The sequence below is a fragment of the Phocoena phocoena genome, chromosome 13, assembly GCF_963924675.1.
Source record: "Phocoena phocoena chromosome 13, mPhoPho1.1, whole genome shotgun sequence".
NCBI classification, from domain to species: Eukaryota; Metazoa; Chordata; class Mammalia; order Artiodactyla; family Phocoenidae; genus Phocoena; species Phocoena phocoena.
The window spans coordinates 62,339,846-62,365,551 of record NC_089231.1 but is presented as its reverse complement, the minus strand read 5'-3'; the positions used below and the strand labels follow the sequence as shown (position 1 = coordinate 62,365,551).

At 43.0% G+C, this 25,706-nt stretch overlaps 1 protein-coding gene across 1 annotated transcript; it reads right to left on the bottom strand.

The window, feature by feature from the left end:
• Positions 1 to 8,159: 8,159 nt before the first annotated feature.
• Positions 8,160 to 25,598, bottom strand: PSMG2 (proteasome assembly chaperone 2). The gene is made up of 7 exons (XM_065890314.1): positions 25,532 to 25,598; positions 23,895 to 24,066; positions 21,140 to 21,198; positions 12,881 to 12,999; positions 11,855 to 12,028; positions 9,289 to 9,409; positions 8,160 to 8,459 (listed from the first exon to the last, which is right to left on the bottom strand). Exons 1-7 carry the CDS (start codon positions 25,586 to 25,588, stop codon positions 8,367 to 8,369), a joined length of 795 nt encoding a protein of 264 aa, XP_065746386.1. The 5' UTR covers positions 25,589 to 25,598; the 3' UTR covers positions 8,160 to 8,366.
• Positions 25,599 to 25,706: the final 108 nt, after the last annotated feature.

The window sequence follows — 25,706 nt, the reverse complement described above, 5'->3', positions numbered from 1 at the left end:
CTCTTCATTGGTGATTGATGGCTCTTTGCCACCAGGCGCACCCGCCCGAGGATGGGCTCTCCTACCTCCTCCCCCCGCAGACTCCCCACCTTGGCGGGGAGGAGAGGGCGCCCAGGGAGGAACTCAGGAAGAGAGATGGTGGCTTGCGGCCTGGGGAGGGGAAGAAAGACCCAAAGCGGAGAGGGAGGTGGGTCGGTGCAGCCTGGATGCACAGGGGTCTGTCCCGGGCTCCAGGGGCTCAGACTCCAGGAGGTGTGAAGAGTGAGGCCATTGGTGTGAGGCCTCCCCTGACTCCCCAGAGCCAGGCTTCATGTTTACCCCAAGCCCATCTCCAAACTCCCCTGGAATAAGTGACAGCAGGTCAGGGTCAGAAGGTGAAGAAGATGAGGAGTCCAGGGAAGAAGAAGGAGGACAGACCAGCCGTGGAGACAGAGCCTACGAGGCTGCGGTGTACGTAAGTCCTACTAACCAAGTCTCAAGGGTTTCACTTGCCCCATTTCGCCTGAGTTTACGGTGTTTGGGCTGAGGCTGGACCTCTCTGTGGACCTCGGCCTTTGACACCATTCTTTGTCCACTTGGCTCCTAGGAGCTTCCAAATGATCGGTTTTAACCTTTTTTTAAAACCTCATCAATTTGTGCTTTAATTATATTTGGCTTGTGTTCAAGTTCAGGGCAGTTTCCAGCAGGTGCTGTCAATAAAACCTTAGGGCTAGGGCTGCGTGTTCCTTGTGGCAGTCCAGGGGCCCCAGAGCAGATGTGGACTCTGCCAGACACCTGTGGCCTTTTGCAGAGTCTGTCCTCTGTGTCCTTCATGGGCACAGTCACCGAAAAGCAATTCCTGGAAGAAATGTTCTCAAATGCATGCTGACGTTTCCCGCCTCTTGAAAAAGAGCTTCTCGGGATGTGAATTGTCGTGACCACGTTCAGAGTTATTGTATGGCATTGGCTACGGCTGGGCACAGTACACAGAATCTGCTGGATTTGACATCAACAGCAGAGAGTTGATTGAATGGGATTCTAACTGCTTATCAACCAGGCAGGCCATAATTTAGAGTTTTATAAGCAAGCAACCAAAAATCTTTCACAGAACAGTTCCAGAGAGTAATAATAGAAAATATAAGTGGCTTGAAAATATGATGTCTTATGTCAAATCAGTTTTATAAACAATTGCTCAAAGATTGAAAACCAGTGTTTGGCAGAGAGGGTGACAGAACCACCTCCATCCTTCCTTTCACTCCTCTAAGAGCAGGGAGGAGGTCTGGTACCATCTAGAAGTTGTGTGCATGTCTCTCCTTAGTGGTTTGTACTTCACTTATTCAACAGCAGGGGTTTTTCTGGGGCCTATCATGTACCCATAAAGCAGCTGAGTTAAATCCTGAGGTGATGCTCACCCTCCAGGACTGATACTCAGGGAGGCCCGTGGTCCAGGGCCTGAATATGGGCAGTGGTTGGCAAACACCAGGGAGTTCAGAGGACCACAAGACGGTCCCCAAAGCCTTTGGGAAGCGGGCCACCCCTGAGAGGTGGGCACACCGTCCGCGAGTCAGACGGAGTTGGAGCCTGGCTTGGGGACTGGGAGGCGGGGAAGCTGGTGAGGGTCCGGGCCTGCATGTGCACGGACGGCCTGGTTGAGGCGGGATGTGGGCCGGGAGAGGACAGAGGCTTGGGTGACACACTTAGGGAGGTACCAGAGATGTTTGGTGTGAGAGTAAGACAGGGACGTTAAAAACTGCGCTGGCCCTGACTGCACCCTGGGCCAATCTTCCTTTCCTGTCGTGCCCCTGCCTTTCCACATACCGTATGCGATGCGTTTTTACAGTGCTTCCTGTTCATGGCCTGTTCATCCACGTTAACTCCCAAGAGGGCAGGGGTCTGCAGTGCTGGAACCGTGCCTGGCACATAGTAGGTGCTCACTAAATATTTACTATTACTATTTTCAAACTTGTCTCAACACCAAAAATATCAATTACTGAGAAGTGAAATATTGAAACGTAAGAATGAATTTCTCTCTATTGAAATTCATCTGCCTGACTTCTAAGAAGGCCGTGATAGAGGAGAAGATGGAGGAGAAGATGGTCTGGTTGGGATGTGCTGGCACAGTGATGCTGGGTGGCCTCATTTTACACTGAAGGGAGTGGGAATCCCCCCGGGCGGATGAACAGGGTAGGGAGAGGCCTCAGCACTGCCTCCCGTCCAGAAGCCACCCATGCTTTTCAACCAAATAAGGCCAGTGCGGATGGGACGGCCACTCCACGTGCCGGACCTGCTTGTGAAAACAGGGCATTCAGCACAGAACCAGACATGTCTGAATGCTCAAAACTGAGTGTGTCACCTTACCTTTACACTCTACATAAGCGTATGTGGGCATGCTCACACAGAAGGACACGTGTTCACACACGTGGGATCTCTTTTTTTTTGTGGTACGCGGGCCTCTCACTGTTGTGGCCTCTCCCGTTGCGGAGCACAGGCTCCAGATGCACAGGCCCAGCGGCCATGGCTCACGGGCCCAGCCGCTCCACGGCATGTGGGATCTTCCCGGACCGGGGCACGAACCTGTGTCCCCTGCATTGGCAGGCGGACCCTCAACCACTGCACCACCAGGGAAGCCCTGGCAGGCGGATTCTTAACCACTGCGCCACCAGGGAAGTCCCTGAGCTTTTCTTTGTTGGGTGGTTTTTGATAACTGATTGATTCAACCTTCTTTTGAAATAGCCTTTTCAAATTTTCTATTTCTTCATGGTTCAGTCTTACTAGCTTGTACGTTTCTAGGAATTTATTCATTTCTTCTAGATTATCCAATTTGTTGGCATATAATTGTTCATCATAGTTTCTTATAATCTGTTTCATTCCTGTGGCATCAGCTGTAGTCTCTTTTTCATTTGTCATTTTAGTTATTTGAGTCTTCTTCTCTTTTCTTCTTAGTCTAGCTAAAGTTTTGTCAATTTTGTTTGTCTTTTCAAAAAACCAACTCTTTCATTGACTTTTTTTTATTCTTTATTTTATTTTATCTTTAAAGTTATTTATTTATTTATTTGACCACACCACACGGCTTGCAGGATCTTAGTTCCCCAACCAGGGAGTGAACTGGGCCCTCGGCAGTGAAACTGTAGAGTCTTAACCACTGGACCACCAGGGAATTCCCTATTCTTTATTTTTTTTAATATATTTTTTTATTTATTGGCTGCATTGGGTCTTCATTGCTGCATGCAGCTTTCTCTAGTTGCAGTGAGCAGGAGCTACTTCTTGTTGCACTGTGCAGGCTTCTCATTACGATGGCTTCTCTTGTTGAGAAGCACAGGCTCTAGGCATGCAAGCTTCAGTAGCTGTGGCATGCGGGCTTCAGTAGTTGTGGCTCGCGGGCTCTAGAGCTCAGGCTCAGTAGTTGTGGTGCACGGGCTTAGTTTCTCCACGGCATGTGGGATCTTCCCGGACTAGGGCTTGAACCCATGTCCCCTGCATTGGCAGGCGGATTCTCAACCACTGTACCATCAGGGAAGCCCCTCCCTATTCTTTATTTTATTTCTTCTCTAATATTTGTTGTTTTCTTCTTTCTGCTAACTTTGGGTTAAAGTTGTTCTACTTCCCTGAGGTATAATGTGAGATTGTTGATTTGAGAAATTTCTTCTACTTTAATGTAGGTGTTTACTATTATAAACTTCTTTCTTAGTACTGCATCCCGTAAGTTTGTATATGTTGTGCTTTCGTTTTCATTTGTCTGAAGATATTTCCTAGTTTCACTTGTCAGTTGTTCTTTGACCCATTCATTGTTCAAAAATATGTTGTTTAATTTCCACTTATTTGTTAATTTTCCAGTTTTTTTTTTTTTTTTTTTTACAGCAACTGATTTATAGTTTCATCCTATATTAGTCAGAAAAGATACTTGGTATGATTTCCATGTTCTTGAATTTGTTAAGACTTTTTTTTTTTGGCCTAACATGTGATATATCCTGGAGAATATTCCATGTGTACTTGAGAAGAGCATGTATTCTGCTGCTGTTGCGTGGAGTATTCTGCATGTGTCTGTTAGGTACAATCAATCTATAGTGCTGTTCAAGTCCTCTGTTTCCTTACTGGTCTTCTATCTGGTTGTTCTATCCATTATTGAAAATGGAGTATTGAAAACTCCTACTATTATTGTGTTATTGTCTATTTCTCTCTTCAATTTTGTCAGTGTTTGTATATTTGGGTGCTCTGATATTGGGAGCATATATATTAATTGTTATATCATCCTTGTGTATTGATACTTTTATCTTGTAAAATGTCCTTCTTTTTCTCTAGTGGGAGTTTTTGACTTAAAGTCTGTTTTGTCTGATATTAGTATAGACACCCCTGCTCTCTTCTGGTTATTATTTATGTGGAATCCTTTCCTATCCTTTCATTTTCAGCCTGTGTGTGTCTTTATATGTAAGGTGAGTCTCTTGTAGACTGTATATAATTGCATTTTTTTTAGTCCATTCAGCCACTCTATGTCTTTTGTTTGGGGAATTTAATACATTTACAATTAATTACTGATAGTGAAGGACTTACTGTTTTAGTCTGTTTGAACTACTATGCAGTACCATAAACAAAGTGGCTTATAAATAACAATTTATTTCTCACAGTTCTATAAGCTGGGAAGTCCAAGATCATGGTGTTGGCAGATTTGATGTCTGATGAGCACCTGCTTCCTCATAGATGGTGCCTTCTTGCTGTGCCCTCGTGTGGTGGGAAAGGGCAAGCTTGCTCTCTGTAGGCTCTTTTATGAGAGCAGTAATCCCATTCATGAGGGCTCCATCTTCATGACCTAACCACTTCCCACAGGCCCTACCTCCTGATACCATTACTTTGGGGATGAGGATTTCAACATATGACTTTTGGGGGATGGGAACATTCAGATGATAGCACTTACTATTGGCACTTTGTTATTTTGTTAGGTTTTTTTTTTTTGGTCCCTCTTTTCCTCTTGCTGCCTTTCTTTGTGTTTCATTGATTTTTTTGTGTGTTGACATGCTTTAAATTTTTCCTCATTTTCTTTTGTATATCTTCTATTGATATTTACTTTGTGGTTACTGTGAGGCTTACATAAGATCTTGTAACAATCTATTCTATTTTGATAACAACTTGAATCTACAAAAACTCCATTCTTTTATATCTCTCCACCTTCACTTTGTTTACATCTTTATATATTATTTATCCATTAACAGTTCTATAGTCACTTTTATGCTTTTATCTTTTAAATTCTATACCAGAATTAAAAGTGCTTTACACACCACCTTTACACCATTACTAGATTCTGTATTTGTCTATTTAATTTTACCAGAGCGTTTTATATCTTTATATGCTTTCACGTTGCTGTCTAACATCTTTTTGTTTCAACTTGCAGGACTTGCTTTAGCATTTCCTGTAAGTCACATCTAGTGGTGATGAACTCCCTCAGGTTTTGTTCACCAGGGAAAGTCTTTATTTCTTAATTTGTGAAGGACAGTTTTGCTGGATAGCATCCTTTTTTTTTTTAAGTTTTTAAAATTTATTTATTTTATTTATTTTTGGTTGCGTTGGGTCTTTGTTGCTGTGCGTGGGCTTTCTCTAGTTGCAGTGAGTGGGAGCTCCTCTTCGTTGCAGTGCACAGGCTTCTCATTGCAGTGGCTTCTCTTGTTGCAGAGCACAGGCTCTAGGCACACGGGCTTCAGCAGTTGTAGCACGCAGGCTCAGTAGTTGTAGTGCATGGGCTTAGTTGCTCCGTGGCATGTGGGATCTTCCTGAACCAGGGCTTGAACCCGTGTTCCCTGCATCAGCAGGCGGATTCTTAACCACTGCGCCACCAGGGAAGCCTCAGGATAATATCCTTGACTGGCACATTTTTTTTCCTTTCAGCATTTTCAATATATCATCCCACTACCTTCCGGCCTCTAAGTTTTCTGCTGAGATATCTGCTTATTATCTTACGGGAACTCACTTGTGATGAGTTGCTTTTCTCTTGCTACTTTCAAGATTCTGTCTGTCTTTGATTTTTGACAGTTTTTTGATTAAAAAGTGTCTTGGGTGGGGGCTGTTTAGGTTCATCCTATTTGGAGTCTTTTGAGCTTCTCAAATCTATTTCCTTTCTCAGATTAGAAAAGCCTTTTTTTTTTTTTTGCAGTACCACCTGGCATGTGGGATCTTAGTTCCCTGACCAGGGATCAAACCCATTCCCCCTGCATTGGAAGCACAGAGTCTTAATCACTGGACCAACAGGGAAGTCCCTATTATTATTTTTTTAAATATGCTTTGTCTCTCTTTGCTCCTTCTTGGACTCTCATAATACATATTGGTCCATTTTACGCTGTTTTATAGGTCCCTTAGGCTTTGTCCATTTTTCATCAGTCTTTTTTTTTTATACCTGACTTGGTTAATTTCAATCATCAGAATTGCTGATTCTTTCTTCTGCCTGATCAAGTCTGCTGTTGAACCCCTCTAGTGAATATTTCAATTTAGTTATTATATTCTTCAGCTCCAGAATTTTTGTATGGTTCTTTTAAAAAATAGTTTCTCTTTGTTGATATTCTCATTTTGTTCATGCGTTGTTCTTAATCCACTTGGTTGTCTGTGCTCTTGTAGACCACTGTGCTTTAAGACAATTAATTTGAATTCTTTGTCATATAATTCATAGATTTCTGTGTCCTTGGGATTGGTTTCTGGAGATTGGTTTCTTTTGTTCTTTTGATTGAGCTATGTTTCTGTTTATTCTTGTGCCTCGTGATTTTGGGGTTGTTGTTGAGTTTTATGTATTTGATAAAACAGCCACCTCTCTCAGTCTTCTTACAGGGAAGACCTTCACCAGTTGGGCTAGCTGGGGAGTCTGGGGGCCTCAGAAATGCTTTGTGGAGGACGTAATTTCTCTGGGCTTGTGCATGTAATTTCCCAGTTTGCATTGCAGGTTTCTTTTTCAGGTGCTTGTCATCTCTTGCACCCTGTGGTGTCCAAGGCTTGTTCTCTGGTGCTGCAGCAGCAAGGTGCCACTCTCCCCTTTGTCCTCAGCAGTCCCCAGGCATCCAAAGTATGCTGTCTCCCCATCAGCATCCTGAGTCAGGTGAAACAGATACTGGTCCCTCAACAGCCCTCTGAGAAGCTGGACTGTTGGACCCACACTTTATTCTTCTCTTTCCCTCCAATTGGGTGCCTTTGGACTGTGTAGAGATGTTGCTGGCCTGTCTGTGGCACTGCAGGCTCTCTGGGGCTGCAGCACACCACTCCTGCCACCCCCCAACTCCACCTTTGCTTTCAGTGGCCCCCCGGCATCTAAACTCTGCCAGTTTCGTCAGGGCTCCAAGTCAGTCGAGGCAGAAACCAGCCACTCCAGCCCTGCAAAAAGCCAACCCGTTGGATGCAGTCCCCTCTTCCCTACCCCTCCATTCCCCCAGAAGCCTGGAGCTGGTGACTTTCTCCCAACATGCTGAGCTGTTGGCTTGAGGGAGGGACAGTTGTGGGTAAAGTGAAACCGCTCTTCTGTTTTCAGTGCAGCTGTTCTCAACTCTGGACTTGCCTGGGGAACTGGAACTCTTTAACTGGTTTCTGCTTCCCATAAAGGTATTTTGATTTGTAAGTGGTGTCTCTGTTGGGTCAAGGGCTAGGACTTCCTATCCCATCATCTGGCTGACATCCCGACCCAACAATAGTTTCCCAAAGGGAAACACATCAGGCTATAGAACCCAGAATAATTTATCAGAAATAAATCATTTACTGAGTGCTATGGAGTAGGGTGTACCCCTTAATATTATAAGCCCTAGTTTTACAGATGAGAAAGCCAAGGCACAGACGTAACACAACAAAATAGCAGGTAAAAAGTGACTGGTATGTAGTAGGCACTCAAAAATGAAAACCTTTTCTCTTATACTCAAACTCTTTTGAGATCGGGAAATTATTCTGGATGGAGGAAGGAGCCATGAACCAATGAATGCTGCAGCTTCTAGAAGCTGGAAAGGGGTAGGAAATGGATTCTTCCAAGACCCTCCAGAGAAAACGCAGCCCTGCCAGCACCTTGACTTAGCCCAGTGAGACCTATTCTGGAATTCTGACTTCCAGAATTCTAAGATAATAGATTTATTTTGTCTTAAGCCACTAAGTTTCTGGTAATTTGTTACAGCAGACATAGGAAACTAATATAGAAGTCTGAGTTTAAAAAAAAATACATTCAGATAAAATTACTCAGGAAACACTTTATTGCACAAAATTTACATCTGTTGTATATGATGAAAAGCATGGCAAAAACAACCTTTTGTTAATCCATTTTTCTTTGCGATTTTTCTGTGAAAAGTAAAGATTTCCTAATACATTCTTTTTATATAGTTGTTTAACAGTTGTGTTGGTAGTAAGTGTCTTGGGACATAAGGTATAAAACTGAAAACGGATCAGAAAAGTGCAGGGGGAAGACCACTGCCAAAGAGTAACCTCCAGGAACTCGGCATTTTCCATGGCAAGGCAGACGCTGAGGGGTCATCACACTGCAATTGAAGAACAAAATATTGTAATCCTTCAACTTTATCACTAAATCTCCTTTTAACACGCATTATAAAACTCTCCCTTTGTTGTTGTTGTTCCTTTTGGTTTTGACACTTCTGTGATTTATTGTAAGGAAAAAACAAAGTAATACATTTCTGTATCTTTATATCAGCTGAAGATAAATTTCCTCAATTTCCAAGCCATAAAGATACGAACCAGAAAGGCTATAAATAGAGTCCATGGAGCAAAATCAAATTCAAAAGAAACAGTGGTTAAAAAAAAAAAAATCAATGCTGTGTGATTTGTATCAATTTGTTCTTCAAAAAAGCATGAATTAAAAAGACAGTCACCTACCTTGTAAAGTAGGCTTAGGTTACTTTTGTTATGCCTAAAGGCTAACTGATTTCCCTGGGTGTCATGCTCTTATTTCATAATAGAGAAAAGTATTTTAATTATAATGCATATTGATAGCTAAAGTACTGCTCACAAAGCTATACCTTTTGCTTAGAAAAAAAAGGAAAAACCTGAATTCCAAAGAGAACTTGTTTATCCTTATAAAAAGCTGCCTGGTATAATTAATGCAACACTAAGAATGAATACAACGAAGTATTTTCCTTTTTTTTTGAAAATCAGCCTTAATGAAACAACTACAGACAACAGGTTGCTTAGCTGTCTTCTTTTGAAAAGTTCAGCTAACTTAAATTTTATATGAAGATGCCTAAATTTAACATAAACTTTCACTTATTTGGTCTACTTATATAGCATGTAAAAATGCAAGTTTATGAATACATAACCAGAGAAATCAGAGACTTAAGCTTTAGTGAAACTTACACATGGTTTGATTATCTGAAGCCATTCATTAAGATATTCAACAAGACCTAACGCATCTGGGATATTGTCTCCTTCCGAAACGAATTTCAGCAGAATCACCATTGGGATTTCTTTAGAACAGCTACAACAATTAAAAAGAATAATTAGATATTCTTCTACTGATACAAGATGATGGTTCCAGTGTGCCTGTTTTTATAGCTGAGATAATCTGCCAGGTTTTAGGCAAGGAGATGCCACATCACAAGATCACTTATGTACCTTCTATTTGTAGGGACAAAACTAGGAACCATGTAACACCCACCCTGGGCACATGAATGTTCCTGCCCCACACCAAGATCTGCACTGGAAAATTAAAAGAACATCAATTTTGTGAGAAATATCTGTAAATACCATGAATTTTAAAGCTACAGATGGTAGAGTTGCAGTATCTTGCAGATACAAACATTTAATTCAAAACAGAATTTAATTCAAAACAGAAAACAGAATTTAATTCAAAACAGAAAACAGACCAAGAAATTAGTAGTGGTAGTTTCTTCTGGGTGACAGAACTGAGTATTTAAAATTATTGTTTCTTTTGACTATTCTACATTTTCAAAATGTTCTATGAGGAACATGTCTTTCATAGTATTTTGTCTAGTGTTGCTAACTTTGTGGGCAAAGTTAACAGCTGCCCAGAGGTTGTTCTCTGCCCTCACGGTGTCACCCTATACTTGTGAGCTCAGGGTTGAGGAGGGTTCAGGCAGGCCCCAGGGCTCTTCCCCCAGCAGCTGTGCCCCTCTGGTTCTCTGCCTCATACTCTCCAGCTGTGTCAGCCACCCCAACTCTGGTTTCCAGTCCCCTCGACTTAGCAAGACGACTGCACTCTGCCTGGGTCCCCCCACCCCATGCTGCAGTCCAGCAGGAAGCTGGGGCAATAGCAGGACTCTACTGCTTTCTCCCAGGCTTCACAGCTGTGTGCTGCATGGTGTCCAATGTCTGATGAACAGTTGTTTCATTAATGTTGTCCAGTTTCCAATTGTTTATGGCAGGAGGGCAAGTCTGCTATCAGCTACTCTGACACGGTCAGAAGCAAAGCTAGGAGACTGACTTGCAAAGAAGCAAGAAGTCAGTATGAAGGGGCAGAGTGCGGGGGCAGTGCAAAGAGAGCAGAATCCCCCTCCCCCTGCGGAGAAGGGCGAGACCAGCAAGGGCAACCAGGAAGCGACGTGGGGCCGACTCTGGCAAACCGGGCAGGTTGTTGCAAAGGAGGCAAGAGGAGAAAAGGAGAGGGAACAAAAGCAAGGAATGCGACAGCTCTGGGGACACTGTGAGGGCCAGGAGGCCAGCATCTGTGCAGAGCGCACCAGGGGGCCAGGCCAGAGGGGCCTGGAGGGCTCTGGATGGCACATTGCGGAGGATGAACCAGATTCCACAAAAGGCAAGTAAAACTGCTGATGGATTTTTACTCAGGGAGTCTTGTCATCAGTTTTGCATTTTAGAAAGTTAATTCCAGCATTGCTGCTGAGGTGGTCAGGGCAGGTCAGAATGAGGCAGTAGGCGATCGATCAAGAGACCCTGACAGCAGCTGCTATGGCCTGGACTGTGTCCCTCCAGAGTCTACAAGTGGAAGCCTCACCCACAGGCGACTGTATCTGGAGGCAGGAGGTTTAGGAGGTAATTCAGTGAAAGGTCACAGGAGGGGGCCCTAATCCGATGGGACCATGGCCTTACAAGGAGAGAAGGAGCTCTCTCTCTGCTGCGTGAGGACACAGCCAGAGGTGGCCGTCTGCAGGCCAGGAAGAGGGCCCTCCCCAGAACCCGACCAGGCCAGCACCCTGACCTCCAGCCTCCAGAGCTGTGAGCAAACACATTTCTGTTGTTTAAGCCCCGCAGTCTATGGTCTGACAGAAGTGCAGGCCACGGGTGATGTGGCCTGAATGGAGCGAGAGAATGATTCAAAGCTGGTGGTTTGCAGGGCAGGTGTGGAGAATAACCAGGTGGCCAGGGCTTCTAGGCTGTGGTAAGAAAAGAGGTGAAATAATATACTATACTAAAGGGCATAAGCTAGACAGGGAAAGAAGTGAAAACACGAATGGAAGATAGACTACGAAAAAAAGAAAAGTTGAAGGAAATGATAGTTTTAATAAGAGCATAGATTTTCAGGTATAAAACAGGAGTTATTTAATGAGTACAGATCTTCTTTAGAACGATGACAAAGTTCTGAAAGTGGATGGTGGTGATGGGTACACAACAATGAATGTACTGAATGTCACTTAACTGTACCCTTAAAAATGGTTAATTTAATGTTATGTACATCTCACCACCACCACCACTACAAAGAGGACTGACTGCAGAGGTTGCACAGAACATGTATTAGGACCCCTAACATGACACACATAATAAAGCATTAAATATGGCTTTTCAGGAACCAATTCTATAACCACATTTCAATCTTTCCCCTGAATGTAACAAGGTACCTGTTTAACGAAGACATTTTCAGAGTTCCAGTAAGTACTCCAAACACTATCCCAGTTATCTTACTTTCATTTTCAGATAAGATGGGCAGCAAATATACAGGTAAGCTCACCCTTCGTCATAGAGTGTTTTTGTGATACCTCCTCCAGGAATACGGACACAAAACTCAGAATCGTCTATTTCAGGAATGCATGGGCTTTTTTCCATTTCTTCCCAGTTAAGGCTCTGTATTTTATTCTGAACACTTTTTTGCATGGAAGGTGTAAGTAGGTACCTGAAGGGAGTACTGGAAACAATCATATAATTAACTAAAAACTCACAAATACGTACATTAAGACAATTAACAGTTCTTTTAGCAAAAATTATCTTGTTCTCCACATATTCTGCTGCACAAAGCACGCGTTTCAGCAGTCTATGGAAGAGCAACATGTAAAAATATTGCTCTGACTTGCTATTTACAAACTTAGGGGAGAGCAGAGAGACAGGAAAACTTAACCCAAGGCCAGGCCAGTGTGAAGATGTCCACAGCCACGCTCCCACCAGGCCCACTGTGAGAATGCCAGAAACGAAGTCTAGTCTTGAAAGGTTACTCTTGGCTAATAATTTCATCAGAATTTTACAGGTGAAGAAATGATAATGCAATAAACTAGTTTAGATTTTTAAGTCTTGGATACTTTGTCTTCTACCTAAGAATTCAATCTGACATGCCTGGGAGCTATACTTAAAGGCAACTGTAGTTCTGCAAATACAAATGGTTGAATATATGGAAATAAATAGAAACGTCAATCCAGTCTTTGAAAAATGATCAACCAATAAACATTAGGTACCCCTTCTCCTTTCCCTTCATCAGCTGAGGTTTGTGGCGCTGCCAGGCACGTGATACCACACAGCAGAACACAGCCCCAGAACCATTCCCGCCTTTACCCTAGGATCCCAGTGCCGCAGCCCTGGGAATGTCAAGGGCCCGCCACCTCTATTCCTCCTCGCTCATGTTCTTTACCTCCTTCTTTCTAAATTCCAGGGAGGACAGGAAAGGATATGCATGGCTTTAAAATTTTATTTTAACCTTTTAACAGAGAAATCATCCTAATAACTGTATAAATCATAGCAAAATACTTTTCCAAAGACACAGACATACCTGCGGAGCTGGAGGTCATTACGGTGATACGAGTGGCTGCTTGAAAGAACAACAACTTTGGCACAGTTGCTGCTTTTCACCCAGAAAAGCAGTTTCTCACAGAATGACTTTGATTTATACTTTGTATACCATTGAAAGAATAAAACAAAAACAGAAAAGTTAGATCCTAGAGTTACAATAAGAGTAGTCTATATAGTATTTCACCCACGTTATGTGATGATATATAGTTTATATATACTAAAATTATAATTATTTTTATATCTACTTACCATCCTTAGACTCAAGGTGAAAGATGAGGAGCAATGACTATATTTTTATTTTTTAACATCTTTATTGGAGTAGAATTGCTTTACAATGGTGCATTAGTTTCTGCTTTATAACAAAGTGAATCAGTTATACATATACGTACATCCCCATAGCTCCTCCCTCTTGCGTCTCCCTCCCACCCTCCCTATCCCACCCCTCAGGGTGGTCACAAAGCACTGAGCTGATCTCCCCGTGCTATATGGCTGCTTCCCATTAGCTATCTACTTTCCATTTGGTAGTGTATATATGTCCACACAACTCTCTCACTTTGTCCCAGCTTACTCTTCCCCCTCCCCGTATCCTCAAGTCCATTCTCAAGTAGGTCTTCGTCTTTATTCCTGTCTTGCCCCTACGTTCTTTGTGACCATTTTTTTGGTATTTTTAGATTCTATATATATGTGTTAGCATACGGTATTTGTTTTTCTCTTTCTGACTTACTCCACTCTGTATGACAGACTCTAGGTCCATCCACCTCACTACAAATGATTCAATTTTGTTTCTTTTTATGGCTGAGTAATATTCCATTGTATATATGTGCCACATCTTCTTTATCCATTCATCTGTCAATGGACACTTAGGTTGCTTCCAAGTCCTGGGTATTGAAAATAGAGCTGCATAGAACACTGTGGCACATGACTCTTTTGAATTATGGTTTTCTCAGGGTGTGTGTATGTGTGTGTGTGTGTGTGTGTGTGTGTGTATATATATATATATATATATATATAGTGGAATTGCTGGGTCTTATGGTAGTTCTATTTTTTTTTTTTTTTTGTGGTACGCGGGCCTCTCACTGTTGTGGCCTCTCCTGTTGCAGAGCACAGGCTCCGGACGCGCAGGCCCAGCGGCCATGGCTCATGGGCCCAGCCGCTCCGCGGCATGTGGGATCTTCCCGGACCGGGTCACGAACCCGTGTCCCCTGCATTGGCAGGCAGACTCTCAACCACTGCGCCACCAGGGAAGCCCGGTAGTTCTATTTTTAGTTTAATTTTTTTTTTTTTTTTTTGTGGTATGCAGGCCTCTTACTGTTATGGCCTCTCCCATTGCAGAGCACAGGCTCCAGAAGCGCAGGCTCAGTGGCCATGGCTCATGGGCCTAGCCGCTCTGCGGCATGTGGGATCTTCCTGGACCGGGGCACGAACCCGTGTCCCCTGCATCAGCAGACGAACTCTCAACCACTGTGCCACCAGGGAAGTCCTATTTTTAGTTTTTTAAGGAACCTCCATACTGTTATCCATAGCAGCTCTATCAATTTACATTCCCACCAACAATGCAAGAGGGTTCCCTTTTCTCCACATCCTCTCCAGCACTTGTTGTTTGTAGATTTTTTGATGGTGGCCATTCTGATTCGTGTGAGGTGATACCTCATTGTAGTTTTGATTTGCATTTCTCTAAATGATTAGTGATGTTGAGCATCCTTTCATGTGTTTGTTGGCAATCTGTATATCTTCTTTGGAGAAATGTCTATTTCGGTCTTCTGCCCATTTTTGGATTGGATTTTTTTTTTGCTATTGAGCTGCAGGAGCTGCTTGCATATTTTGGAGATTAATGCTTTGTCAGTTGCTTCCTTTGCAAATAGTTTCTCCCATTCTGAGGTTTGTCTTTTCATCTTATGGTTTCCTTTGCTGTGCAAAAGCTTTTCACTTTCATTAGGTCCCATTTGTTTATTTTTGTTTTTATTTCCATTTCTCCAGGAGGTGGGTCAAAAAGGATCTGTTGTGATCTGTGTCGTGGAGTGTTCTGCCTATGTTTTCCTCTAAGAGTTTTATAGTGTCTGGCCTTACATTTAGGTCTTTAATCCATTTTGAGTTTACTTTTGTGTATGGTGTTAGGGAATGTGCTAATTTCATTCTTTTACATGCAGCTGTCCAGTTTTCCCAGCACCACTTATTGAAGAGGCTGTTCACTGTATATTCTGGCCTCCTTTATCAAAGATAAGGTGACCATAGGTGCATGGGTTTATCTCTGGGCTCTCTATCCTGTTCCGTTGATCTATATTTCTGTTTTTGTGCCAGTACCATACTGTCTTGATTACTGTAGCTTTCTAGTATAGTCTGAAGTTAGGGAGCCTGATTCCTCCAGCTCCATTTTTCCTTCTCAAGATTGCTTTGGCTATTCGGGGTCTTTTGTGTTTCCATACAAACTGAAATTTTTTGTTCCAGTTCTGTGAAAAATGCCATTGGTAGTTTGATAGGGATTGCACTGAATCTGTAGATTGCTTTGGGTAGTAGAGTCATTTTCACAATGTTGATTCTTCCAATCCAAGAACATGGTATATCTCTCCATATGTCTGTATCATCTTTCTTTCATCAGTGTCTTATAGTTTTCTGCATACAGGTGTTTTGTCTCCTTAGGTAGGTTTATTCCTAGGTATTTTATTCTTTTTGTTGCAATGGTAAATGGGAGTGTTTCCTTAATTTCTCTTTCAGATTTTTCATCATTAGTGTATAGGAATGCAAGAGATTTCTGTGCATTAATTTTGTATCCTGCTACTTTACCAAATTCATTGATTGGCTCTAGTAGTTTTCTTGTAGCATCTTTAGGATTCTCTATGTATAGTATGTCATCTGCAAACAGTGACGGTTTTACTTCTTCTTTTCTGATTTGGATTCCTTCTTTTTCTTTTTCTTCTCTGATTGCTGTGGCTAAAATTTCCAAAACTATGTTGAATAATAGCAGTGAGAGTGGTCAACCTTGCCTTGCTCCTGATCTTAGTGGAAATGGTTTCAGTTTTTCACCACTGAGAATGATGTTCGCTGTGGGTTTGTCATATATGGCCTTTATTATGTTGAGGTAAGTTCCCTCTATGCCTACTTTCTGGAGGGTTTTTATCATAAGCGGGTGTTGAATTTTGTCAAACCTGTTTCTGCATCTAATGAGATGATTATATGGTTTTTCTCCTTAAAATTGTTAACATGGTTTATCACATTGATTGATTTGCATATACTGAAGAATCCTTGCATTCCTGGGATAAACCCCACTTGATCACGGTGTATGATCCTTTTAATGTGCTGTTGGATTCTGTTTGCTAGTATTTTGTTCAGGACTTTTGCATCTATGTTCATCAGTGATATTGGCCTGCAGCTTTCTTTTTTTGTGGCATCTTTGTCTGGTTTTGGTATCAGGGTGATGGTGGCCTCGTAGAATGAGTTTGGGAGTGTTACTCCCTCTGCTATATTTTCTAAGAGTTTGCGAAGGATAGGTGTTAGCTCTTCTCTAAATGTGTAATAGAATTCGCCTGTGAAGCCATCTGGTCCTGGGCTTTTGTTTGTTGGAAGATTTTTAATGACAGTTTCAATTTCAGTGCTTGTAAGCGGTCTGTTTATATTTTCTATTTCTTCCTGGTTCAGTCTCGGAAGGTTGTGCTTTTCTAAGAATTTGTTCATTTCTTCCAGGTTGTCCATTTTATTGGCATATAGGTGATTTTAGTAATCTCTCAGCAACCAAACCAAAAAACAAATCCACCAATGATAACAAGCGCTAAAAACTGTACTAAAAAAAAACCCCAAAACCAAAGAACGCTGTCAGAACCCTAGGACAAATGGCAAAAGCAATGCTATACAGACAAAATCACACAAAGAAGCATACACATACACACTCACAAAAAGAGAAAAAGGAAAAAAAAATATATATATATAAAATAATAAAAAGAGAGCAACCAAATCAATAAATAAATCTACCAATGATAAGCTCTAAATACTAAACTAAGATAAACATAAAACTAGAAACAAATTAGATGCAGAAAGCAAACTGCAAGTCTACAGTTGCTACCAAAGTCCACTGCTTCAATTTTGGGATGATTCGTTGTCTATTCAGGTATTCCAGAGATGCAGGGTACATCAAGTTGATTGTGGAGATTTAATCCACTGCTCCTGAGGCTGCTGGGAGAGATTTCCCTTTCTCTTCTTTGTTCACACAGCTCCTGGGGTTCAGCTTTGGATTTGGCCCTGCTTCTGCGTGTAGGTTGTGTGAGGGCATCTCTTCCCCACCCAAATAGGACAGGGTTAAAGAAGTGGCTGCTTAGGGGGCTCTGGCTCACTCAAGCCGGGGAGAGGGAGGGGTACGTAATGTGGGGCGAGCCTGTGGTGGCAAAGGCTGGCGTGACGTTGTAACAGCCTGAGGCGTGCCATGTGTTCTCCCGGGGAAGCTGTCCCTGGATCAAAGGACTCTGGCAGTGGTGGGTCGCACAGGCTCCCGGGAGGGGAGGTGTGGATAGTGACCTGTGCTTGCACACAGGCTTCTTGGTGGCTGTAGCAGCAGCCTTAGCATCTCATGCCTGTCTCTGGGGACCGCACTGATAGACGCGGCTCACGCCCATCTCTGGAGGTTGTTTAGGTGGTGCTCTGAATCTCCTTGTGCATCCCAAAACAATGGTCTCTTGCATTTTAAGCAGGTCCAGAGTTTTCCCTGGACTCCCTCCCTGTTAGCTGTGGCACACTAACCCCCTTCAGGCTGTCTTCACGCAGCCAACCCCAGTCCTCTCCCTGGGATCTGACCTCCGATGCCTGAGCCTCAGCTCCCAGCCCCCATGTGCCCCGTCGGGTGAGCAGACAAGCCTCTCGGGCTGGTGAGTGCTGGTCGGCACCGATCCTCAGTGTGGGAATCTCTCCACTTTGCCCTCTGCACCCCTCTTGCTGCGCTCTCCTCTGTGGCTCCAAAGCTTCCCCCCAGCCACCCCCCGTCTCTGCCGGTGAAGGGGCTTCCTAGTGTGTGGAAACTTTTCCTCCTTCACAGCTCCCTCCCAGAGGTGCAGGTCTTGTCCCTATTCTTTTGTCTCTGTTTTTCCTTTTTTCTTTTGCCCTACCCAGGTACATGGGGAGTTTCTTGCCTTTTGGGAAGTCTGAGGTCTTCTGCCAGCGTTCAGTAGGTGTTCTCTAGGAGTTGTTCCACATGTAGATGTGGTGATGTAGTTTAGATGTATTTGTGGGGGGGAAGGTGATCACCACGTCTTACTCCTCCACCATCTTGAAGGCACCCCACAATGACTATTTATTTTATCTTTACAACTAGAGATAAGCTAAGTGTGAGGAATCTAGATTTCAGTTTCCTGGTTCTGTACTTCAGTGATCTATTGTTACTCAAAAACCACCACGTGGTTATCTATGAGACGTTCTTGCCAGAAATTTCTGCCCTAAATCTGATCAGAAAGAAACAGTTAGGTGAATCCAGAAGGCTGAACATCTGGCCTGGGTCCCTCAGAGGAGTCAATATTGTAAATCACAGAAAGAGGAGGGCAGCTCTACACTGAACACCAACTGAAAAGATATAACAGCCTAAGGCAACACACAAACCTTGCCTGGATCCAGAATTGAAGGATATTTGGGGAACAACTGGGGAATTTGAATATGCCGAATGCTAGTACTTAATAATTCACTGAATGCTGACTTTCTAGGTGTGTGGCAGTGTTGTGGTTGTGAGGTTGTGTGTGAAGAAGAGTCTCCTTCTTGTATGGAGTGAGCAGTATGATGTCAGCAGCCTCTTTTTGGACTGTTTGGCAGGAGGAAACTGTGTGTACTTGCGCAAAGAGAATCAAGCAGGTGTGGCAAGATGTGAACAGATGACTGATCTGGGATCTGGGTCATAAAATTTGGGGGGAAAACCCATTTTATGGAAACTCTTTTCAGAGACTGTTAATAAAATAATTATTCAATAAAATTTAAAATGCAGGTAAGAAATGGCTACCTTTTAAAAACAGAAGGACAGTTTGTGTCGTGGTTAAGAGAGGCCAGCTCCAGAGACAGGCTGCCGAGTCTAGAATGCTGGCTCCACCCATGAACCACATGGCTTGAGCAAGCTGCCTGAGCTTCTGTGTTTCCGATTTCTCACTTGTAAAATTAAGATAATTAGCATCTGCCTCCTAGGATTGTTGTGAGGACTGAGTAGAGCAACATGTTTGAAGTATTTAGAGTATTATTGGTGCAAAGAATCTATGCTCAAAAAATGTTTGCTACTTTGAAATCACTCTTTATTTATATCTATCAACAATTTCAGGGACTTCCTTGGTGGCGCATTGGTTAAGAATCTGCCTGCCAATGCAGGGGACACGGGTTTGAGCCCTGGTCCGGGAAGATCCCACATGCTATGGAGCAACTAAGCCCGTGCGCCACAACTACTGAGCCTGTGTTCTAGAGCCCGCAAGCCACAACTACTGAGCCTGCGTGCCGCAACTACCAAAGCCTGTGCCCCTAGAGCCCGTGCCCTGCAACGAGAAGCCACTGCAATGAGAAGCCGAGCAGCCCCCGCCCAAAGCCTGAGCACCGCAACCAAGAGTAGCTCCTGCTCGCCACTACTAGAGAAAGCCCACATGCAGCAACGAAGACCCAACACAGCCAATAAATAAATTAATTAATTTAAAAAAATTCATTTAGAAGTGTCTGAATTGTCCATCTTACTTCTCGAACTTACACTGATATTAGGAAGAGAACAAAAAAGCCACGTGGCACAATGTAAAACTGCTAGCAACTCTCACTGCCAAACTTTTTGTGTGGTATTGTTAACTAAGGAAAGAGTAATAAATATTAAAATAACAATAGCTCCATTCATGATAGCCTCAAACTGGAAAAAAATCAAATGCTCCATCAACAGTATGTGTAAATCATGGTTTATTTACATAACAGATTCATGCACAGAGGTGAGAAGGAAGTAACTACCTCTACCTGCAACAATGTGGAAGCACCTCGCAGACAGAATGTGGAGTAAAGGAGGCCAGACGTGAAGTGCACCCGTGAGATTCCGCTCCTACAACATGGTGACTGTGGGGGTGTGTGGAGGGGCCCCCGGGAAGGGGAGACCTTTCTGCCCCCCTGAACAGGTGGTACCTCAATCCACTCTACACCAAGGCTCTGTCTAGAAGCCGAGGATACAGGAGTGAATGACACCTTGTCACTTTTCTCAGGGAACTTCCATTCTATCAGGTGGGAAGTGAGGAGTCGTGAAGAAAACTAGCTCAGGATAAGACAAGAGAAAGGATGCTGGGGGTAGGCCTTTCTGATGAGGGACAGCTAAGCAAAGACTAAATGAAGTGAGCCATTCAGGTGTCCAGTGGAGAAGTGGTCCAGGCAGAGAAACTACTGTGAAGACTGAAACAGGATGAGCTTAATGTGTTTGAACAGCACAGGGTGGCCAGTGTGGCTGGAGCAGGGCAAGCAAGAGGGGGAGCAAGGGACAGGCATGCAGGACAGCTGGACGTGGGGCCAGGGACAGAGCTGCCCCGCAGACGCTCCATGGTAACCAAATGCTCTTTATGGCAGCTGCTCGCCACGCATGGCTGTGGAGAACTTGCAATGTGGCTACTGGGACAGAGGAACTGAATTTTAAATTTTACTTACTTTTAATGAATGAGTCAAAATTTAAACAGCTACATGTGTCTAGTGGCTGCCACATCAGAGATGTAGGGCCTGTCGGGCCGTGGTGAGGGCTGTGAACTCGCTTTGAGATGGGAAGCTACTGGCGGGTTTGGAAGGCAGAAGTGACATGCTTTGATTAAGATTTAAAGGATCATGGGTAGAGCTGTCTGCAGGGCGGGTGGTGCAGAAGCAGAATCAGGGCATGAGGGAGGGGGTGGCTGGACTGGAGTGGTGGCAGCGGAAGACGAAAGAAGTTGGATTCAGAAAATATTTTCATATATATATAATTTTTATGTAGATGCCACTGGTTTGAAATGTAACTCAAATAGAATAAACCTGTAATATTTATATGCTTAAAGTTTTTCACCAATGCTACCTGAATCAGGAATATATAAGACCCAAGCTATATGTCCCAATTCCTTTCAATATATTCATGAAACAATACTAACAACTCTGAAATTTTATGAGTATTTCTCTATAGAATCAGACCTTGCTTAACTGTATAAACATAAACAAAGAAATGACTTTTGAGTCTTAATGATAATGACTCAGTATTTTCTCATTATATTGCACTTTAATAAACTTAAGAAGGCAAAAATAACATACTAACCTTAATAAAAATGGATCTTAACTGAAGAGCCACTAGTTTCTTTGAAGGCGATGCATACACTGCAAGTCCAAGAAAATGAAACCAAATGATAGTTAAATTGAAGGAGTCATACAAGTGAAGTTAAAATGATAAAAAGCTGAACTAGGAGAACTTCTGTATCTAAATGTTTTCGATAGTTAAAATATAGAACATATGCACTATATCATTTAGTTAAAACAAAACACTTTAATACCTCAGAATTCACCTGTGGGCTTTATTCTATAGAATACATTCAGTACTGAAAAGTTAACTGTAAGAAAATTATCAAAAATTATTTCTCTTCTTTGACTGTAAATCCAGAGAAGTATTCCCCTGGAAATTTCTAGCATTATGACAAATGACATCATTCTTAAGACCGTTTTTGGTTTCTGATATTCTTTCCTCTTTTCTCTAGAGAACAGCAACAGTCATTGTGATTAGAACAAGGAAGAATAAAATGCAGCGAATGTTAGCTGTGTAATAAAATACCTGCAATAGGTACATGTGTTCTTTAGGAGTTTTTGAAAGACCTGAAATAACATGCAAAAATTTTTGTGAGTCGACGTGTGTGAACTTTTTCTGCAAAAAGGATCCACAATTTTCATCAGATTCTACAAGGGGCCCACTTTACTGATGCTTAAGAGGTCCTGCCCAACTTCACCTCCAAGAATGAGACACTCCAAAATGACCCAAGGACAAAATACAGAGTGCCTGAGGACACGTGATTAGGCCACTGTGCCAAGGGCTAAGCTTTCAGTTACTGTAAAAAGATTACAAATAACCCTAGACTTGGGCACAGCCTTCGGTGGATCATGTCTCTCCTGTTATACAGGTCTTTTCGGGGTTGTCTCATTGGACTGGTGCACGTGGGGTGGCCACGGCTGTGCTCCATCAGCGAGTCTGCTGACCACCAGGTATGTGTGGGGCAAAGGAGGCTAGAGCAGGTCTAGGAATTAGGGAAAAGGGCAGGCTGAGCTTTAAAATATAAGATGTACCACTTTCTACAACAGCAACACTTGTGTTCTCTCCACCAGTGTATCACGAAGGTCTTTTTCTGTTGTTAAGACCCTGTTTTCCAGATCCTTTTTCTTGTCAGGTGATGTAACATCGCCTTTCACGTATTCTGGCTAAAATATTTAGCTTTTAAACAATCAAGCCTTTATTCCTAACTCCAGTTTCAGAAAATACAGAAACTAGAGGAAAGTGGCAAATGACACCACAGGAAGCAATGAGACAAACGTAGAAGGTGGGACGTTCTATAGGACAATGTGTCCAGCTTTTTCCTTCAATAAATCAGTTTTGCCAAGAAGGAAAAGAGATTATGCAGGGTAAGAGATTTCAAAGGCACGATAATCAGAAGTACTATGGCCTGGTCTGGACAAACTAACTTTAAAGGACAGTTTTGGGTAAACTGGGCCTCTCTGAATATGGATAGGGTATAGGAAGATATTGCTAATTTTGTTAAATGCAATGGTGTTTTAGCTATGTAAGAAAATGTACTATAAGGGGTGCATACTTACATATTTGGGGGTGGAATGTTGTGATGTCTATAATTTATTTCAAAAAGACACCTCATCTTAAAAAATAAAAAAGTGGATTAAAGAACTGTCTCCAACGGACCTGCTGCCAGTTTGTGTCAGAGGAAAAAGCCAGTGGGTCTTCTGCTGGAGCGAAGGTGCATTAGCAGGTGACGGGGAGGCAGGTCTCTGGGTCAGGCTGCCTCGATTAATCATGGGACCATGATTCCCTGTGCACTGGTTCCCTGATCTATAAAACCACCCATGGAGTAGTTGTGAGCATTAAGTGAATTAACACATGTAAATGCACAGTGTTCAGATCAGAGGAGATACTCAACAAATGACAGTTGTTATCATTAATCTAAATATAAAAATTCTAGTTCTACCATTTACAGTCCTTTGTCCTTCAAGGCAATAACTGAAATTATCTAGTGTTAATAAAACCATCTTTCTAAAGTGTATTTCATTATTGCAAGCTCATGACATGGTTAGTAAGACTGACAAAACCCAAAATCCTTCCTCACTTGTTTCTCGGTCCACCTACGGTCTTTCATGTTCCTCTGTCACCTTTGGCTTCTAAACCGAAGACTGAGAGGCCAAGGCAGCAGCTGCCCATCACGCGAAGTAACTGGAGGCTCCTTTGTTTTCCTCTCCTCCCGAGGGGCAGTCTCATCATGAACACAGTGGTTGGGGGCTGTAAACTGTGTGCCCCAACTAACCCAGCTTGACAGTCCAACGAGGAACTGTGGAGACGTACGGCATGGGAAGAGCCCACACCCACTGCAGTGTTAGGAAACTCGGCCTCTCTGAGCCTCGTCAGTGTTACGACGGATTCTACAACGTGACAGGATGGCAGAGGCCTGTGTGAGGTAGGGTATATTAAACATATGGGACTGAGCCCAGTGGAATTCTCTCTCCCTGATATTAGTGATGCTTACCCATGCCAGTAAGGAGAGAAAATAAAACTGAGGATAAAAGGGGAAAAACCCCATGTTAAACAAATAGGTATCTCAAATTCCATCCAAGGATACAAATACAACCACATCTCTCAAGGGAGCTGCCATTTAGGAAAGGCTAAGGCCTAAACCAGGGTGTATGCAGGAGAGGAAAACACAGTGTCCTGAACTCTGCACAGAGCTGGTGCCAGGCGCTGTAGGACATACTGAGAGGGTCTGGTTCTGATTTAAAACAACTCTACCTTGTAGGAGAATATAACACACCTTCAGCATTTATACTGAGTTCTGTTGAATTTTCTTCTGCAGTTGCATATGGATTGTTTCCAACCATCGGCACAAGACAATCAGTATAGAAGTAACCAATCTTATACATATTCAGTGTAGAAATAATCAGATCTATTGCGAGCTGGCCAACATTTCCAACAGATACTGCTGGCTGAAACAGTAAAATAATATATTCATTAAGTCAACCAAATTAGCAGCACTTTAAAAAGTTTAGTCAGAAGACAACAATCACAGCACTGGTACTACACGCTTACACTCAGGTGAATCACAGCTGGATTCTGACCCCTTCATTAGCTCCACCTTTCAGACTACTGATTGAACACTTACTAAATACCCCAATGGAATGAATCTTCCATTTCTTCAACCTAACATGGCTTCCCTCTTCACCACTCCACTGTCAAGGGTACCACTAGTATCTTTTGTACATTACTTTCTCTATGACATTTTTCTTTTTCTTTTTTTTTTTTGCCAGGTATCTCCTGCAAAAACACTTCTTGTCTTTTGTGATTAATAAATATTTTTCAGGGAGATACTTTGAAATGAAGTCAAATTTCCTTCCTCAGTACACTATCACATGCTAATTTAAGCATTTATTGACATTTTATTTCTTTTTTGGCCACGCAGCATGCGAGATCTTAGTTCCTGGACCAGGGATCAAACCCGTGCCCCCTGCAGTGGAAGGGTGAAGTCCTAACCACTGGACCACCAGGGAAGTCCCCATTAATATTTCTTGTGTGCACTATTATGATGACAATTATCAAAAAGTAACTTTTCTATTACCATCATCCTTTTTAAAAACTAAAATATAATTGACATATAACATTATATTAATTTCAGTTGTACAACATTGTGATTCGACATCTGTACATACTGCAATATGATCACCTCAACAGGTCTAGTTAGCAACCAATGTCACACAGTCAGAAAATCCTTTTTTTCTTGTGATGAGAACTTTTTAAGATCTACTCTGTTAACAACTTTCAAATGTACAATACAGTATTAACTATAGTCATCATGCTTCGAGTTACATCCCGGGACTTATTTTTGACTAGAGATTTGTACTTCTGACCCCCTTCTCCCATTTTATCCACCCCTGCTGGCAAGCACCAATCTATTCTCTGTATCTATAAGTTTTTGTTTATTTGTTTTTTAAATTCCAAATATGAAGCTTTTCTTAAGAGGTCCTTGTGTCCCTCCCCCTCCCAATAAATCCTAGGGTCTTTCTGTACCTTTTTCAACGTTCTAACCTTATTTATATACATGTGTTTTCAACTAAACTGCAAAATCCTTGAGGACAAGAATCTAGTCTTTTTTGTCACATTTTGACACCACAGAACGCTCACTGAGTGAGCCAAAGTCTTTAGCAACCCGTCTGTAGTTTCCTGGCTAATGACAACGATTCGCTAGCTTGAACCTGACTCCCGAACTAACTGAGAAAAGGTTTTCCAGGATGAAATGTAAAGCGAGTGGCCCGCACGACACTAGCTGAGCACAGGTCACTCACTCCCCAGCACGTTTCGCTCTCAGCCACCAGGACTCGGGGCCGTAAACCCGCGCGCGTTCGGGGACCGCCGCTCGGACCCCCACCCCGCCCCCTCCCTCGGGGCCGGACTCACCATCAGAAGCGTGCACCCCGCGAGGTCGGGGACTGAGTCCCCGCAGGGGACGAACATGGTCTAGACGGCTGCTACAGCGGGAAAAGCCTGCGGCCGGAAATGCGGACGGGCGGTGCGCGGGGTCCTACGAGGCCTTCGGCGCGGGGTTCTTCGAGGCCCACGGCACGGGGTCCTG

Excerpts from the sequence above, each read along its gene's own strand:
- PSMG2 (XM_065890314.1), bottom strand. The coding sequence starts at position 25,588 with ATGTTCGTCCCCTGCGGGGACTCAGTCCCCGACCTCGCGGGGTGCACG. Across the intron at positions 21,199-23,894 it reads ACTCAGTATAAATGCTGAAG|TGTATGCATCGCCTTCAAAG; the intron begins GTGTGTTATATT and ends TTGGACTTGCAG. Across the intron at positions 13,000-21,139 it reads TAAGATCCATTTTTATTAAG|TATAAATCAAAGTCATTCTG; the intron begins GTTAGTATGTTA and ends TGGTATACAAAG.